Raw genomic sequence first — 18,948 nt, 5'->3', positions numbered from 1 at the left:
TCTACTGGATAACTGTGTCCAAGAACCTCTGGTAGAGACAGGATGCTGGACTCAATGGATTTTGGTTTGACTCAGCATGACTTTTCTCAGGTTCTTATCTTAAGACTATTACATACCTCACAGAGAAATCAAGCCAGTGATTCAAAAGCAGCAAGACAACAGATAAGGCCACAGGAACATTAAGTACAAATAAAGTTGCAAAAGAGGATAAAAAGAGATTCAAAATAAAAGGTACTCCTGGGGTGGAGTTATAGAGATCAGAGGGTCAGAGCTCCACCCAACGTAACACATTGATTTAGAAAAGAAAGATGGCAGACTGCAAGGAAGAGGAGAAGGAGAAGATGGGACCCAAACAGAGAAAGAAGAATAGGTGTAAACAGTGGCATGGTCAAGACAGGACAGCCAAAGGGAAGCTGAGGAAGTGGTAAGCATGTTCTGGAGGGGAAAAGAGTTAAAGAAAACAGAGCTGAGGGCAGAGTACTGTGAGAAGGGAAAGAACTTGGTGTCAGTGACGATCCCTGTTCAAAAGTGCAGTGAAAAACGGCCAGATGACATTCAACTTCATCACCAAGGTCCACTGACTGTTACTCTCTTGAAGACATTTTTTTTTTTTTTAGATAATGGAGGTGATTTCTTAAGTGGTATTTAGACATGTAAAAAGCTGACTTACGTGAGCAAATCAGGATATGCATATGACTGCCTCTTCATTCCAGGCCTAATCAGTTGCTTTCCCCCAAGGAGGTTAGATTGAGAACAGGAGACGGGGTAAGCCTATCTAGACCATTATCCCCTGGATTCTATATAGTGCACTTAGATTTAGGCACCAAAATCGGCACAGATTCAGTAACACTGCACGTAACTTAATTGGCTTAATAAGATATTGAGCACTGATAACAGCTCTTAACAAGCAATAACGAGCAGTAATTGGCACAGATTAGAATTTAGGTGCACAACTCGCTAAGCGTATTCTGTAACGATGTAAGCTGAACTTCTAACACACGGAGGCAAAAACGGACGTGGTTATAAGTGGGGAAATGGGCATTTAATGAGTGTACCAAAATTTAGGTGCCTAGTTATAGAATATGGCTCAGTGTGCTTAAATCTACATGCTGAGATTTACATCAGGTTTTCACTGGCATATATAGATGTGTGCAGCAGTGCCGTAGCGAGGTCAGCTGACACCCGGGGCAGTTTGCTGCTGCGCACCCTCCCCCCTCCGGAGTGCACCCTCCCCACTCCAGAGCGCACCCCCCCTCCAGAGCGCGTACTTACGAGGGAAAGCGACGAGAATTGGGCGGGAGGCCCGAACCGCCCCGAGTGCATGTCGCTGGGAGCTGCATCGGCTCTGCTGGTTCCCTGCTCTCCCTGCCCCAGAACAGGAAGTAACCTGTTCCGGGGCAGAGGGAGCAGGGAACCAGCGGAGTCGACACCCCCCCCAGCGGCGTGCACCCGGGGCGGACCGCCCCACCGCTCTCCCTTCCTACGCCACTGGCGTGCAGATATCAGCACTGAAACATCAACTCAGTGACGATCCTTGGTCGGCTGCCACCTGGGGCGGATCGCCTCTGCGCACCCCCCTCCAGTGCAGTGGTATCCCTCCCCCCCAGGTACAGCACGACATCCCCCCCCCCCCCGGCATATCACCCAAGCTCCCCCCCCGGGTGCATTTTTACCTGCTGGGAGCAGCCGCGCAGCTGCTCCCAGCACCCCTCCAGCGGCTTGCACCCGGGATGGACCGCCCCCACCGCCCCGCCCTCAGTACGCCACTGTATCAACTAAGCTTATTCTATAATTGGTGCCTAAATCAAAGTGCTGATTATAGAATACACTTAGTCGGCACTGATTTCAGTGCTGATTTTGTAGGTGCCATAATAGAATCTCCTCCTATATGGGCTGAAACCAGTAGGTGGAGCTTGCCACCATTTTTGCTCACCCAAAATAATAGCAAACACTGTTGAAAACATTAGCAAAAGATTATTAGAAATAAGAGACTGCCTATGCATGGTCCATCTGTAAAAAGTCAAAAGCTGTTCCAGTTGAATACACAGTACCTTAAAAGGTAGAGGACAAAAGATTTTTTTTCTTTTTTTCTTACTTATTTGACAGCTTTTTAATTTGTCTGAAAGCTTCCTATTTGTAGATATAAATATCTTGAAATAAAACCTGAATATCTGTAAAGCTGCTTAAAAAAATATTGTAGCTGGTAGAAAAAGCAGTTACAAACTCTGGAGTCCCTTTTACTAAGACATGTAAGCAGTGACGATCCTAGGTCGGCTGCCACCCGGGGCAGATCGTCGATGCGCATCCCCCCCCCTCCGGGTGCAGTATGACACCCCCCTGACACAATGACCCCCCCCCCCCCCGGGTGCATTCTTGTCTGCTGGGAGCAGCCGTGCGGCTCTCGGCTCCGCTGGCTCCCTGCTCCCTCTGCCCCAGAACAGGAAGTTCCGGGGCAGAGGGAGCAGGGAAACAGCGGAGCTGACAGGCGTGTGGCTGCTCTCTGCACCCCTCCAGCGGCATGCACCCGGGGCAGACTGCCCCCACCGCCCCGCCCTTGCTACGTCACTGCACGTAAGCACCTATGCGTGCCCAACACATGCCCATTCTGAGTTACCACCTGGCTACTGCATGGCCCTTGTGATAATTTCATTTTTGGTGCTCGTATCCAGAAAATATTTTTTATTTTCTGGCATGTGTCAACTATGCACATCAAGTGGCATTTGATATGCGTAGGTCATTACCGCCCGGTTACGGCGTGAGACCTTACCGTTAAGTCGATGGCTGGCGATAAGGTCTCAGACCCAAAACGGACAGGTGCCAATTTTGATTTTGCCACACATCCATTTTCGGCAAAATTTTTTTAAAGGCCTTTTTTACAGGCACACTGAAAAATGGATCTGCGTGCACCCAAAACTCGTGCCTACACTACCACAGGCCATTTTTTAGGGCACCTTAGTAAAAAGACCTCTCTCTATTCTGTGCTCATTTTTCTACACTGTTCTATACAACACAGATGGCCACATTTCAGTGAGGATACCCTGTTTTCTGATGGGTTCATCTTAACTGTTGTAATCTGCCTTGGGAAGCTTGGTGTTATAAAGATGGAATATACTGAAATTAAATGGAAGTAAAATTAAACTCTTCTTTCATTGGGACACATGGAATCACCTCTTCATCTGTTTTGTAGAAGTTTACATTTTAGATACACAAATGTATTATCAGAGACAAGTGGTTTTATATGTCAAAATAAAAATAAATATTTTGTTTCATGCAGATCTCTTTTGTTTAAGCATAACTAAACGGGCTATAAGCCCCTAACATAGTCATTTGGTTTTCTTCTATTTTGTTCTTGTGATAACTTATTCAGTGCCAAAACTGAAAACTCTTATCTCTTCTCTTCTATCTGGTTAATAATAAAAGGAGCTCATTGTGAACACTATCCACCCTAAAAGGTTGTTTTGCGGCTGTACATGAGGAACTCTGATATTGAATAAATAGGTATATGTTTTTGTTCCTAGTCATGCATCCAAAGGTTATATAATCATTTCAAGAAAGCCAGTTAATTATTTAACTTATTAGTGGAATATAACCACAAAGGTATGGTATGGTTGCATTTTCAATATGGCAATACTAGAGCCCAGCTAAGGAACAGGTTATTTTGAGTTAGTCTTCACTGGACCAAACTTGCTTTCCTTGTGCCATTACCATCCAGCTGAATAGGCAGTATCTTAAAAGGTGGAGGATAAAGGATTGTTTTTATATTTGTACACACATTATCCCAAGCAAACTCAGGTTCACTTTGGATTACATTTGACAATACTTTACTCATACTACCCCTCTCCTCAAGATCCTTCACTGGCTCCCTATCCGTTTTCGCATCCTGTTCAAACTTCTTCTACTAACCTATAAATGTACTCACTCTGCTGCTCCCCAGTATCTCTCCACACTCGTCCTTCCCTACACCCCTTCCCGTGCACTCCGCTCCATGGATAAATCCTTCTTATCTGTTCCCTTCTCCACTACTGCCAACTCCAGACTTCGCGCCTTCTGTCTCGCTGCACCCTACGCCCATAGGCGCCCGGTATCGAAGGCTTGGGGAGGCTAAGCCTCCCCAGCCACAGCGAGTCGGCTCCTCCTCCTCCCTCCGGATCCGGTCCCGTCCCTCATATTACCGATCTGACTATTCGGACCTCAGCTGTCAGCGCTAACTCTCCCCCGTTGGCGCTGCCGGCATTCGCGCTTTAAAAATGGTCGCTGAGACTTCCAGAGGTGGCCTCGCGAGACTTCTGCTGAAGTCTTGGAGGCCGCCCTGTAAGTTTCGGTGGCCATTTTGAAACGCGAACGCCGGCAGCGCTAGCGGGGGAGAGTTAGCGCTGGCAGCGGGCAGGCAAGATTGCCTGCCCTGAAAAATTTGAAGAGTCAGGTCGGTGTGAGGGACCGGATCCGGAGGGAGGGAGAATTCACCGTAGAACTCGGGAGGGGGTGGCAGGGCAGAGAAGGGAGTCGCAGGGCATTTGTGGATGGAGGGGAGAGAAGGGTCACTGGGTATAATGGGTGCATGCAGGGCAGGGGAGAGGAGGGTTGCTGTGTATGGGTGCTTGCAGGGGCAGAGAAGGGTCACTGGACATGGGTGGATGGAGGGCAGGGGAGAGGAGGATCACTACTGGACATGGGTGCATGGAGGGCAGGGGAGAGGAGGGTTGCTGTGTATGGGTGCTTGCAGGGGGAGAGAAGGGTCACTGGACATGGGTGCATGGAGGGCAGGGGAGAGGAGGGTTGCTGTGTATGGGTGCTTGCAGGGGGAGAGAAGGGTCACTGGACATGGGTGCATGGAGGGCAGGGGAGAGGAGGGTTGCTGTGTATGGGTGCTTGCAGGGGGAGAGAAGGGTCACTGGACATGGGTGCATGGAGGGCAGAGGAGAGGAGGGTTGCTGTGTATGGGTGCATGGAGGGCAGGGGAGAGGATGGTTGCTGTGTACGGGTGCTTGCAGGGGGAGAGAAGGGTCACTGGACATGGGTGGATGGAGGGCAGGGGAGAGAAGGATCACTACTGGACATGGGTGCATGGAGGGCAGGGGAGAGGAGGATCACTACTGGACATGGGTGCATGGAGGGCAGGGGAGAGGAGGGTTGCTGTGTATGGGTGCTTGCAGGGGCAGAGAAGGGTCACTGGACATGGGTGGATGAAGGGCAGGGGAGAGGAGGCTCACTACTGGACATGGATGGATGGAGGGCAGGGGAGAGAGAAGAAATGCTGGACATGGATAGAGGGAAGGGAAGAGTGAGGAAGCAGATGAGAGGAGAAAAACTGCACATGGATGAAGAAAATAGGCAGAAGCTGAGGACCAGAAATGAAGAAGAAAGGAGGAAAGAAAAGAAAGAAATGGAAAGGAAGCCCAGGAAACGGAGTTAAGAGGACAGATAGCAGCAGAATCGGATACTGGGCCAGCATGATCAGAAAAACAGTCACCAGACAACAAAGGTAGAAAAAAATCATTTTATTTTCATTATATTGTTTGGAATATGTCCACTTTGAGAATCAGGTGCTCAACATTAAAAGTTTATATTTATTTACTTATGTATGGCATTTTATCCCACATTAAACATGAATTAGGATGTTTTGTGGCTCTACATGAGAATTGTGATGATATGATCCCTTGTTTCATATTGTTGACAGTCTGCGTTTTCCGTATGGGTGGTATATTGGTGTATTAGGTTCTGCCCAGTGTAATATTTATGGTACAGTAACGTTCTGAGTGTGTTTTTGCACAAAGTTGTGCATAGTGTTTTGCAGTTGAGCGATTGTGGTTAGTATATGCTTTGAGCAACCACTTTATTCTTTGACATATGATACATAGCTAATATCTAAATTTAATAAAAGGTATTAATTGTGACTTTTATTTATTTATTTTTTATGTGTGTTATCAGACAATTATGGATTTAAGCTCCACCCCTAACCCCGCCCCCTTTAGCCTCCCCAAACAGTTGGGCCACCGACCGCCTATGCCTACGCCTGTAATAAACTTCCTGAGCCCCTACGTCTTGCCCCATCCTTGGCCACCTTTAAATCTAGACTGAAAGCCCACCTCTTTAACATTGCTTTTGACTTGTAACCACTTGTAACCACTCGCCTCCACCTACCCTCCTCTCTTCCTTCCCGTTCACATTAATTTGATTTGATTTGCTTACTTTATTTATTTTTTGTCTATTAGATTGTAAGCTCTTTGAGCAGGGACTGTCTTTCTTCTATGTTTGTGCAGCGCTGCGTACGCCTTGTAGCACTATAGAAATGCTAAATAGTAGTAGTAGTAGTAGTAGTAGTTATATCATGGGAGCAAGTAGATGTATATGTCTGAAACATTTAACAAAGTTGAAATTAGCATATATACCCAACTGGACATTTGAAAGTCTGACCTTTAATGATGCCACATGTTCAGAAATCATAGCCATAAGTATAGACAGTTATTCAAATATTATCACAGGCATACACAAGGACAGGCATCCATACAGGCATTGCAAAAGTAAATAACAACTTCTACAAAGTACATCCAAAGCTTAATTTTTATTTTCTCATTTCTATCTTCCAAAATTCCAGACAGCAGATATACAGATCATCAGGACCCAAAGCTGTCCAACACAAGTAAAGTCAGAAACAACACAGTTTATACCTAATTGTTCAACCACCCTTAGGATTCACCTTTGGGTTTAAAAAGCAAAACCATGTGCATGTAAGGTCTGGATATACAAATTAAAACAATCAAAGTTTAAAGCAAATGCCCATATGTAATAAATGGTGTAGTAATAATGAAACAATGATGGAATATTCACATAGAAGGTAGCCTGAGCCAACAGATTTATTTTCCATTTAACATAATTAACTTTGAATGAACTTGGCGGCTAATAGTGTGCTGAACTGGACAATGTTGGCACATTTAGACTGACTCAACAGAACTTCTGCATGAAGGAAGCCCTTTCCTCATTATTCAATACCTCTCCATGAAATAGTAGTAATAAAAAAGGCAAGTACAATTTTATAATATGCCACTGCAATCCACAAAACAAAAGGAGCAAGTTCCCACATGCCATCTTTTTCTTTTGATGTAGACACAGGAAAAAAAGATGTTAAATGCTCCCAGGTTATAACCTGATTAATGTTTTGGGGTTTTTTTTTAATTGAACTTACAAATAGTAAGTCTGATTGTTAAGCACCTGATTCTTATAACATGATGTCTGTTTTGGTGGCCCTTTACTAGGTGAAAACATCTCTGCATGAATACAGGGAGTCCCAATAACCAGCTCCTCCAAATGGCACAATGATTTAAAATTTAGAACTAATTATTATTCTAACCAATTAAACCAATACTTCCTCTGTGTACATCCATATGCTGAACAAGCCAGTGTAAAGCCAGCTTAGAAAATTGTGACGAAGCACGGGCCAGTTGCAGGACTGGACTGTGGTTTTGGGTTTCCTGTGACAAAAGAGTCACAAGCTTAAAGCTTAAAAACAAGCATTGATAAAATGGCACTTTAGCAGAACCAGTTTAAACAAGCTTTGAAGGCAGTTTGCAAAGGAAGCATGTATAGGAAGCACATACATGGAAATCAAGTAAAAAGTTTGTGTATAAGTAACTGCGCAGAACCAGGAAACGGGCAATGCGTCTGGATTCCTAGCTTTGTGAGTATGACCACTGCTCCCTCAAGCACGTAATTATACTTCCTTCTTGAGCCTTTTTTAACCCTTTGTCTTATTTTCTTATGTAACACTGAATAAAGCCAGCTTGATTTGATCCATTATTACTTTGTAGATCCAATTTATTTCAGGTTTACGAGCCTAGGGTCTCAGAAGGCTTTGCCTGCCTTAGACCCTCAACACCAGCATGTTTAAAAATATACATGAGATCAAATAAAAATGCTACCAACAATAAAGAACAACAATGTGGCTAGAGCAACTCAAAGATTTGCTTGCTTTTTGGGGGGTGATGGGGATGACGGTTGCGTGGGGGAAGGAAAGGAGGGAGATTAACCTAATTGGCTTCAGCTTTTTGATGTCATCCCATCACCTTTTATCTAACCTCCTTGCTTACTCCTGCCCCTTTGATGGGTTTCAGTCACCTCTTTAGTGCTACTACTGCCTATCTCCAAGACAATCAAGCATTTAGCCGTGCCCCTTCAGTGTATTTCATCAGGTAATGCTAGATTTTATTTTAACAGTGCCTTCACTCTTATGTCTCCTTCTATAGTTTTCCCTCTGGGGCTTGATCTCCCATCTAACTAACAGTATAGCACCTTAGCCCACCCTGTATTTCAGCTTTATCTTCCTCTTCCAGTCTTTCTATTAACTCACTCCTTCTGTACTCCTTGCTCATAGTAGGCCTGCTAACCACTCACTCCTTAAAATCCAGATCTCCCTTGATCTATGATCTGATTCAGAGGCAAAAAGCTTCAGCTTGTTGCATCGCTGAGGCCTGGTTAAAGGAGGATGAGATGCTAGTTTTGAAACAGGCCAGCCCTCCTATTTTTTTCTGCCTATGGAAGTGAAGATGTCTCAGACAGTGAGGGGGTACTGCATTTATTCCAACTCTTTATTTGTAAATTCTCTGTCCCTGTCTGCTCAGTTTGAGACTCATCTTGTACATTTTCCTTCTTTTCCCTTTTCCAGGTCTTACCGATATATCTTCCACCCACTGCAGCTTCTACCTCAGTAACCAATTTAGATAAGCTTATAAGAATAAGAAACAAAGTAAAAATATCTGCCTTACAATTCATAGTGAAAGATTCCAAGATGAATATCTCTTCTATACAAGAAGTAAATAATGCCTTGATTAAAGATAACACCAATTTGAGTTTTAAAGCCAAAGACCTAGAAAAATCTGCCTTTGAACCTACATTTGACTAATGTTCCAAAACTACCATTAAGAGCATGACATGAAGTGTATATCAAATATTTTACAGAAATATTGAAGATACTGAAAGAATCTATACCACCAATGGTACAAATATATTATTTTTATAAAACTACTCTCTCAATATGGACTCAAGTACTTAAATTAGATCAAAAAATAAAGAACTGTAGAGGATTCCAGCTGTGAGAGGAAATAGCCTCAGAACCCCTCCCACACACTTAAGCCTAATGTTCGCTTATCATTTTAGAAAGTGGTAGGACTTGAGTCCTTATTGAGAGAGTAGTTTTATAAGAATCATTCTGCCTCTTTCACCCTCTATTGTTTTGATGATTATTGAACAAATATATTATTTGCCATTACCAAAGAAAAACTATGGAAGATCCACAAGCCCAAACTGGGGCAGTTTCTTTAAATGTTTCAGAAATTCTGGAAATTCCAGATACGGAATTGAAGGAATTAACTACACGAATAGCAACGTTTGCTTTAAAACTAGACAAGGATTTGATTCTGTGACTTTTCTTTAAATTCAAGGACCCAGATGTATCAAAGGAGACTCAAATGTGAAAGAGAGATTTTTCTTTTGATGCGACCCAGGGTACTCCAGTTAGGAGTTCTTTTTTCTTAAAATTTCCCTGCAAATGCGTAATCAAATCTAAGTCTGTTTGTTTTTTCAGTCTGGTTAATTGAATTGTCATCTTTTCTGGCTGCCAGTGAAAGTAGGAGCTGATTATGTTAGTCTTTCTGTAAACTCTGTATAAGGACCGGTATATATTTCCTGGAGATTAATATGCACCCAAATTGCTTTTCTTTTTCCTTTTGGTTTGTTGATCATTACTTACCCCATATATCATGGACTATTGTGGTAAGGAATAGAAATCTTTCTTTTCTTTAGGTTTTGGGGGGGGTGTGTGTGTTCTTTCTAGATATTTTTTGTTCCGTAAAGCATTGAAGACTTATTTGTTTAACAACTACTTGAATATGTAATTTTGTTTTTGGGTGTTTTGATTTTTGCATATCTCAGCTTTTGTAACCCACGTGGAGGGGCATTTTCAATATGACGTCTAAGCTGGACTTTGGACATTTTGTGCTAAACGTACCAAATCCGATTAGGAAACATATCAATTTTTGAAAAAAGAAAAACATCTCTCTTTTTTTGAAAATACCATTTCGAACAAGGTTCTGTCTTTGTGCATTTATCTTTTTAGGCCATTTTCGGGGGGAAAAAAGTACAATTTAAAAATGTACAAAATCAAACCATTGGGATGTAGGAAGGGCCAGTATTTTTAGCAGACTGCCCCACCCCCCTGATATCCCAGGTCAGCAGTGGGGCACCCTAAGAGGCACTGCTGGGGACTTCATATAAATGCTCCCAGGTACACATCTCACCTTTGCTCCCTTATCTTGTCTGCTAAGCCCACCAAAACCCACTGCCCCCAACTGTACACCACTACAATAGCCATTATGGATGAAGGGGGTACCTATATGTGGGTACAGTGGGTTTCTGGTGAGTTTTGGAGGGTTCATAGTTTCCACAACAAGTGTAACAGGTAGGAGGAGGTATGGTCCACCTGTCTCCAGTGCACCTGGCTATAACATCTGAGACTGTCATAGAGGCTGGTAAGCACTATTTTTATTCACATTTTTGGGGGGTGGGAAGGGGGTCTGTGACCACTGGGGGAGTAAGGGAGGGTCATCCCTGAATCCCTTCAGTGGTCATCTGGTCATTTAGGGCACCTTTTGTATCTTATTCATTAGAAAACCAGTTCTAGACCAAAACATTGAAGTTTTTGCTCTAGATGTTTTGGTTTTGTTCCATTATGGCTGTAAAACATCCAAGTGTTAGGAATGCCCTAATCCTGCCTTTGAAACACCCCCGAAGTGCCCTCTTGTGATTTGAATGCACTACAGGTGAAATGCACGAATAGACATCTGCAAAACAGGTTTTGAAATTCCGATTTGGATGTTTTGAGAAGAAATCCATCCAAATGGTGCTTTATGATACGTTTTGGATATTTTTCTCTTTAAAAATGAGCCGCTTAGATTCTCTAATGATAGAGGTGGGATATAAATGCCAAGAACAGAATAGAAAAGAATGTATATTGCTTTAACCACTTTTCTATACAAACGGAATTTGCTTGGTTTTTTAAAATATTTGTAACTATAATGATATAGCAAATTTTTTAAAAGTTAGATAAGCTTATTTGAATTCCCAACACTAGTTTTAGCAACTTTAACATTCATACGGGTGCCTTGACCACATTTTTGGATAACAATTTCTGTTTGTTTGTTTTTAATATATAACAAATTTCTATTATGGCAAAAGAGATTGTTACGAAAATTAGCTTGTTATGAATCTGAAGATGTTATGGTCTTTATGAAACAGTAGACAGTGAGACTGAAAGCCTGAAGTTGATAGCGCCAAAATGCTAGCATTGGACTTTTAAGGGGATGGTTAGCGTGGTGGACTTTGGTCCTGGGGAACTAGGTTTGATTCCCACTGCAGGCACGGGCAGCTCCTTGTGACTCTGAGCAAGTCACTTAACCCTCCATTGCCCCGGGTACAAATAAGTACCTGTATATAATATGTAAGCCGCATTGAACCTGCTATGAGTGGGAAAGCGCGGGGTACAAATGTAACACAAAAAAAAAAAACCATTTCAGTCCTTTAGAGCTTCCATAGAGGACCATTGAGATAGTAGGCCTTTGAACAGAGGAGAGATGGCCAAAACTTAGATAAAGTGTTGATGATTTCTTCACAGGCACACTGGGGATCCTGAATCATTGAACTGGTCAGTATACTCTTGTTATTCAAGCACTTGAAAAAAATCTTTCAATTTGTTGAAATGTTTCTGGCCTTTAGTTTTTCAATGTTAGTTATAAAAACAAACAAACAAAAAAGCTTACATGAAGTTACATGATTATATCCAAACTCACCACTGAAGTAATTGCAGATGAGTGTGTGGTTCAGTAGGATGATACCTTCCATTTTCTAATTTATCTTGAGATTATTGTTTTTGCTGCTTTGCTGCTTGTTTGTATATTTGTAAAAGAAATGCATAGAGGTTAATCTGCTCCACGGCCGGCTCAACTATTAGGCATGATTAGGCAGTCACCTAGGGGAGTAGCTTCAGCTGGCTGATGCTCAGAACCTAACACTGGCATTAGAACCTATTAATGCTGGACTAATGCCGGCGTTAATCTGCGGAGAATGTTCAAAAGGGTCTTCCGCAGGAAATAACATGCGCACCTGAGATGACCACACATTGAATTTAAATGAACTCAAAAGGATGTTAATGAGGTCTCTGTGCATTCATTCCCAGTGCTCAGATGACAGCATTGCAATGCACAGAAGGATTGGATGGCTTTTTAAAGCTGAAAAAGTAATGCTAGTTCTTAGGTCTTGGGCAGCGTTGTTCCAATGGAGAAGACTTGTTGAACTTTTACCGATTGGAACTGGTGATTTATCTTGCTTTAGAATTTAAAAATTTAGAATTAAAAAAATGACTGTGTGCTTTTAAGAGCAAAACCGAAATAAAAGCATGTTTGATCTTGCTGCACAGCACGTATGCGCTTGCCACAGTATGAGGATTTGAAAAGCACAATTGTGCACTTTTATGAGCACCTCTATCCACAAAACTTTTTTTTAAAAACAACAAAATATAATGCTAATTGAGCATGCACAAAATGCCAATGCATAATCAGAGCACACACAGATGCGAAACAAAGAGACTGATATGTAAAACAAGCCTTATAAAACTCTCAGCATTTACAGCACTTTTCAGCAGTATTTCCGCACTTTACAGCATGCATACGTTATGCAAGCACATGATGCACAACAACCATGGTATATGTGTGTCAGAGAACTGTGTTGTTCTGGGCTGGTATCAGCACACGAAAGAAATACAAATGTGTTTCACCTACTTTGCATTTTGTTAGAGCAGTTCTATTCTGCTATAATTTCAATTCCATTAGTTTTGAGCATTGGAGGGCTATTTTTCATTGTTGTTCCTGCACAATTTCCCGGGCGCTGTTTACTATAGCACTACAGTTCTGATCATTGGGACATGTCCAATTTGCCTGTGCAACTTAATTGTTATAATGAGCCAATCAGCACCAATAATTGGGCAATAACAAGCAATTATCATCACTAATTGGCAATAATTAAAATTTACGTGTACATCATTTTAGGCATATTCTATAAAGAGCTGCAGATAAATTCTAGGGCGTGGATTCGAAAGGGGGCATGGCCATGGGAGGTGTATGGGTGGGTCAGGGCCATTCTTGTAATTTGTGTGCGTTATCATAAAATTAGGGGGATCCATGTCTAATTTATGCACTGAGATTTTCATTGATGTAAATGGTCAGGCCTAAATGTAATAATGGTTCCCAGAGCTAAGTGGTATTCTATAAACTGCACAAAACTTTAAGCATGGTTTATAATAAGGGCTATTTTTCGGTGCCGATTTTCTTGGCACCATTTATAGAATCTAGTCCAAAGAGTGCACACATGTTGAAAAAGAAGGTGCACGCTTAAGATGTTGCCCCAAAAGAACAAGGGGGCCCTTTTTTCAAGGCACAGTAGGGCTACCACGCAGGTAGCGTGCGGCAAAACAGCACTACTACTACTACTACTTAACATTTCTAGAGCGCTACTAGGGTTACGCAGCGCTGTACAATTTAACAAAGAGAGACAGTCCCTGCTCAAAGAGCTTACAATCTAATAGACAAGTGAATGGTCGGTCCGATAGGGGCAGTCAAATTGGGGCAGTCTGGATTCACTGAATGGTAAGGGTTAGGTGCCGAACGCAGCATTGAAGAGGTGGGCTTTAAGCAAAGACTTGAAGACGGGCAGGGAGGGGGCTTGGCGTAAGGGCTCAGGAAGGTTGTTCCAAGCATAGGGTGAGGCGAGGCAGAATGAGCGGAGCCTGGAGTTGGCGATGGTGGAGAAGGGTACTGAGAGGAGGGATTTATCCTGTGAACGGAGTTCTGTGCAGGAGTTCTGTGTTTGCCATGCAGCGTTTCCCGCCCCAGAAAATTATTTTTCAATTTTCTAGCACAGGGGGCGAGGAGTAGGTATGCCTGGCTGTGATTGGCCATTGATGCACACTATCTGATTATCGCCAGGTTAGTGTGTGAGCCCTTACCGCCTTCTAAATAGGAGGCATAAGGGCTCAGGCAGTAAATCACCACACACCAATATTTTTATTAGCATACGGCCATTTACAATTTCATTTAAAATAATGGAAATTCTTGCTTGTATCATTACAATTCTGCTATATTTCTCAAGGGAAACAAAGGAGAAAAAAAGGGGGGGTCCACTCCTTCCACAATAACGCAAGCAAAACAAACACGGGGTGGAAGAAAGCCAAGTCCAAGCGACCAACCCAATCACAGAAATAAGAGCTCCAAACAAAGCTTATTGGGACCTTAGGGGCCCTTTTACAAAGGTGCGCTGAAAAATGGCCTGCGGTAGTGTAGATGCGTGTTTTGGGCGTGCGCAGAATCATTTTTCAGCACACCTGTAAAAAAAATGCCTTTTTAAAATTTTCGCTGGAGTGACCCTGCAGCCATTGATCTTATTCGAGGAGTTTAAATACAGAGGACTTAAACTGCCAGGCATGAGAGGATTCTTACAGATATCCATGCTTATGGGGAAAAAAGTATTATTATTGAACTGGAGAGAGCCGGCAGGTCCCACTCTGGCTCAATGGAGAGTGCAAATGGGGAGTAAAAGACCTTGACCCGAAAGAAGGAAGGTACCTGCAACTGGTATGGAGCCGCTTTTGGGACACGTTGCAGGCCAGCAGCCAGAAGCAGGCTTATTAATCGATAGGCACACGTGGACTGTTCTGTTATGCCATGATTAAAGCTGGGGAAGGGGAGGGGGAGTGGGGAGGAAGGGTTCGGAGGGGGGAGAGTTGAGGGAGATCTGAGGGAATGTGTTGAATCAGTTTGCTTGTAAAGCTGAATAAAAAAAGATTTAAATATAAAATTTTCGCTGAAAATGGACGTGCGGCAAAATGAAAATTGCCATGCGTCCATTTTGAGTCTGAGACCTTACCGCCAGCCATTGACCTAGCGGTAAGGTCTCATGCGGTAACTGAGTGGTAATGGTCTATGTGTGTAGAATGATGATTACCGCCCAAGCAGCAGAAAATAAAAATATTTTCTGGCGCGCCTAGCGGACGCGCGCGTCAAAAATGAAATTACTGCAAGGGCCAAGCAGCACCCGAGTGGTAACTCAAAGTTGATGTGCGTTTGGCCCACATAGGCATAAAAAGGGCCCCTTAGGATTTCCATCTATTAGGAATATACGTTGTAAATCTATTCACAATAACTTGTTCTCAGTACAAGGGGTTAGACTTTGGAGTTTGTTACCAACAGATTTAAAAGAAGTGTTGTCTCTCCTATGGTTTTTGAAACTTCTGAAAACGTATCTTTTTGAGTCCCTGTAGTTTAGTAATTCTCAGTATTAACGGGTTTTAATGAAATCTACTTAAAGATTGGATTGATACATATTCTGTGTTGATTCCTCTCCAGGAGAAGAGTTTTTTAACTTTTGAATTGTGAAGTGCCTAGAAGATCGTTATGGATAATATGTGCGGTATATAAGATAAAATAGCATAGCACAGTATCAGGGCCGCCGAGAGACTGGACCTTAAGCACCGGTAAAAAGTGGTCTGCGTAATGTGGGTGCGTGAACATTGCTGTGCCGAGGTCACTTTTATTCTATGCAGGGCCGCCGACAGGGGGGACAAAATTCCCTGGGCCCGGGCCTCCGGGGGGGGGGGCGGCGGTGCTGCCGCCGCAGTCCGGCCCACCTGCCGTCGCTCCCTGGCATTGAATTTAAGCGCCTCACCTTCGAAAGCGCAGCAAGCAGCGAGAGACCACTCCTTCCTTCGGTGTCCTTCCCTCGCGGGTTACGTCAGGCAAGGGCAGGACACGGAAGGAAGGTCTGCTGCTGCTTGCTGCGCTTTTGAAGGTGAGGCGCTTAAATTCAATGCCAGGGAGCGACGGCAGGTGGGCCGGACTGCGGCGGCAGCACCGCCACCCCCCCCCCCCCGGAGGCCCGGGCCCAGGGAATTTTGTCCCCCCTGTCGGCGGCCCTGCATAGAATAAAAGTGACCTCGGCACAGCAATGTTCACGCACCCACATTACGCAGACCACTTTTTACCGCAGCTTTGTAAAAGGGCCCCAAAAATAAAAAAAAGACACAGGAAACTAAATTAAATTCTAACCTTTGGACTGCATATCCCTACTATCCTATGCCCTGCCCATGTCAATGGAACAAACTGCCTGAATGCTTGGCTGGCAAAGTTTGAGTTACATTACAAATGTTTGATCTGTTCTGGATCTCCCAGTAGCACACATGGCAATCAGACCTCAGCAACAGAAGGTAAACTAGATTACAGAGCCCAGCTCGCCAATGGCAGGTCCCCTCGCCTAATGACAGCTGCTCCCAGCGCTGTGACTTATTGATATTCAGATTCAACGGTCCCAAATTGCACGGCCTCTTCCGACAGACACGCACACATTCTGCCTTCATTTGAAACGTGTTCGGCAACCTGCTCCTCAGACACACACACCAGCAAATCCAGCTGAGCCCCCCCCCCCCCCCCTCCCCTACTGATTCTGCAGGCTGTCACCTGGCCGACAAACTGATCAATTAGGGAGGACACTCATTCTGACCAAGTCTGCTTATTTTCTCGGCACTGCCTGGGTTTAAAAAACAATGTCCTTTTCAGTAAACTGGTAATCAATTGTGGTCAGTTCAGTTCTGAACCCTAAGCAAGCAGTCTGCTTAAACACTTCGCCTGTTTCCTCGACTATTAACATGGGTTCAATGTAAATACATTTTAAAAATCTTACTAAATAAAAACACCCTTATTTTAAAAAATACCTCTTAAAGTTGTGGGGGCTTTTTTGTGCATAACTTCAACAAATGTTAACATTTCAATAATGCATTACCTAACTTTTTTTTTATCAGTTTGCTAATATTTTTTTTTTTAGAAAGACTCTTCTCCCGACCTACCCCTCCCAGAAACCTGACTGTTTCAGCCCATCACTACAAGGTGCCGTTCAGTTTTCCAACGGATATGTCACACCAATGTGTGTGAAGAATTGATAACCGGACAAAAAAATTGCTTTTGTGTCATCAAAGAACTTGTACGGCATCCCGAGTCGGTCTTGTTAAATCTGTTCCTTTCAATTTTCCATAATTGTTCACTCGGTATGGGCCCGATGTACTAATAATACATCCCATAGACAAAATGGGAGAAAACCTTTTAGCACATCTGATGCAAACTGAGAGCTCCCTAGAGAGACGTGGAGCCCCAACTATCCCCCCTCCCCCAGACGGACATGAAAGGAGCAGTGCAGCTTACTTTTGAAATGGAGGAGCAGCATACAACTGAGGTAAAAGATGCGCAGAGAGTTAATCCTTGAAAGAGCCATATCCATCCTAAGAGGACATCCTCGAAGTTGCTGTCTGTTGTCCAGGGAGCCGATGGTGCTGAGCGTCCCTGTTCATTCCCCAGCAGGCAGGCAGTGAGCTATAATCCCGATGCTCTGTTCATTATATGCCATCTCTGTCCGTGCCCCTCTCCAGCACGTTCACTGCTGATCTGCACACTTTAATTCAAAAGGCAGTTGTGCCTCTTACGATTTTACTTGTGGGGAGGCTTGAGTGATCTTTCAAATCTGGGCTGGACTTCTCTGCGGGCTGAACTGGAGCCTGTCGCCTGGCTTTTTGCAAAGCCATAGCAACTCCATTAAAATGCCTCCCTGGAATTAACTAAATAGACTGGCGTTGTTAGAGCAATTCGTTTCAAAAGTACATCTTTCCGGCCCTGTTCTCTTTTTGTAACACTTTGATGCAAAGTTGGAAGTCAGTTCTACAAGAGGTACACAACTTGATAGAAACGAGGATTTATATAGTGTGTTGATGAAGCAAACATTATTACTGCCTATAAATAATATAATTAAAGGGAAAGGGGAGGGAAATGGGACTTGATATCCAGCCTTTCTGAGGTTTTTGCAACTACATTCAAAGCGGTTTACATATATTCAGGTACTTATTTTGTACCAGGGGCAATGGAGGGTTAAGTGACTTGCCCAGAGTCACAAGTTGCTGCAGTGGGAATTGAAGTCAGTTACCCAGGATCAAAGTCCACTGCAGTAACCACTAGGCTACTCCTCCACAGCTAAGAAGTCTACAATTCCCCTTTAAATAATAATAAAAACATTTTGTTAAATAGACTGTGAAAAAATACATTCTTTCATTCCCATTGATGTACAATTATTTTCTTACTACACTATTGTAAACAAAAAAAATGCATTATACCCCGGATTCTATATAGCACGCCTAGAGATCTGCACCGAAATCCAAGCGTATTCTATAAAAATGCTTGTAACTAAATTGGCTTAACAAGCTAATCAGCATTGATAACAGCACTTATCAATCAATAATGAGCATGAATTGGCAATAATTAGAATTTACATGCACAACTCACTAAGCGTATTCTGAAATGAACTGGTTCTAAATTCTAATGCGTGCAGTTCAAAATAGGTGTCCCAAATCCACACGCATTCTTTTAGAATATGTTGGAGTGTGTGTAAATTTATGTGTGGGGATTTACGCCACCTTTTCATTGGTGTAAATGAAGGCACGTAGTTTTAGGCAGTAGGATATCTATATAACATAACATAGTAGATTACGGCAGAAAAGAACCCGCACGGTCCATCCAGTCTGCCCAACAAGATAAACTCTTATGTACTACTTTTTGTGTATACCTTACCTTGATTTGTATCTGCCATTTTCAGAGCACGGACCGTAGAAGTCTGCCCAGCACTAGCCCTGCCTCCCAACCACCAGCCCCACCTCCCACCACCGGCTCTGCCACCCAATCTCGGCTAAGCTTCTGAGGATCCATTCCTTCTGAACAGGATTCCTATATGTTTATCCCACACGTTTGAATTCCATTACTGTTTTCATCTGCTTTGAATGTAGTTGCAAAATCCACAGAAAGGCGGTATATCAAGTCC

General features: G+C 43.3%; 1 protein-coding gene across 1 annotated transcript in view; it reads right to left on the bottom strand.

Moving 5' to 3' along the window:
* The window catches only part of CRB1 (crumbs cell polarity complex component 1), a 201,718-nt gene extending 184,053 nt beyond the window's left edge, over positions 1-17,665 (bottom strand). The window contains exon 1 of the mRNA XM_030206747.1: positions 17,575-17,665. Within this exon, the coding sequence (XP_030062607.1) occupies positions 17,575-17,665 (91 nt within the window). The remainder of the gene's footprint in view (positions 1-17,574) is intronic.
* Positions 17,666-18,948: the final 1,283 nt, after the last annotated feature.

Source organism: Microcaecilia unicolor, chromosome 6 (assembly GCF_901765095.1).
Source record: "Microcaecilia unicolor chromosome 6, aMicUni1.1, whole genome shotgun sequence".
NCBI classification, from domain to species: Eukaryota; Metazoa; Chordata; class Amphibia; order Gymnophiona; family Siphonopidae; genus Microcaecilia; species Microcaecilia unicolor.
Note: the sequence above shows the minus strand (reverse complement) of the source record. Positions and strands in the feature narration are given on the sequence as shown.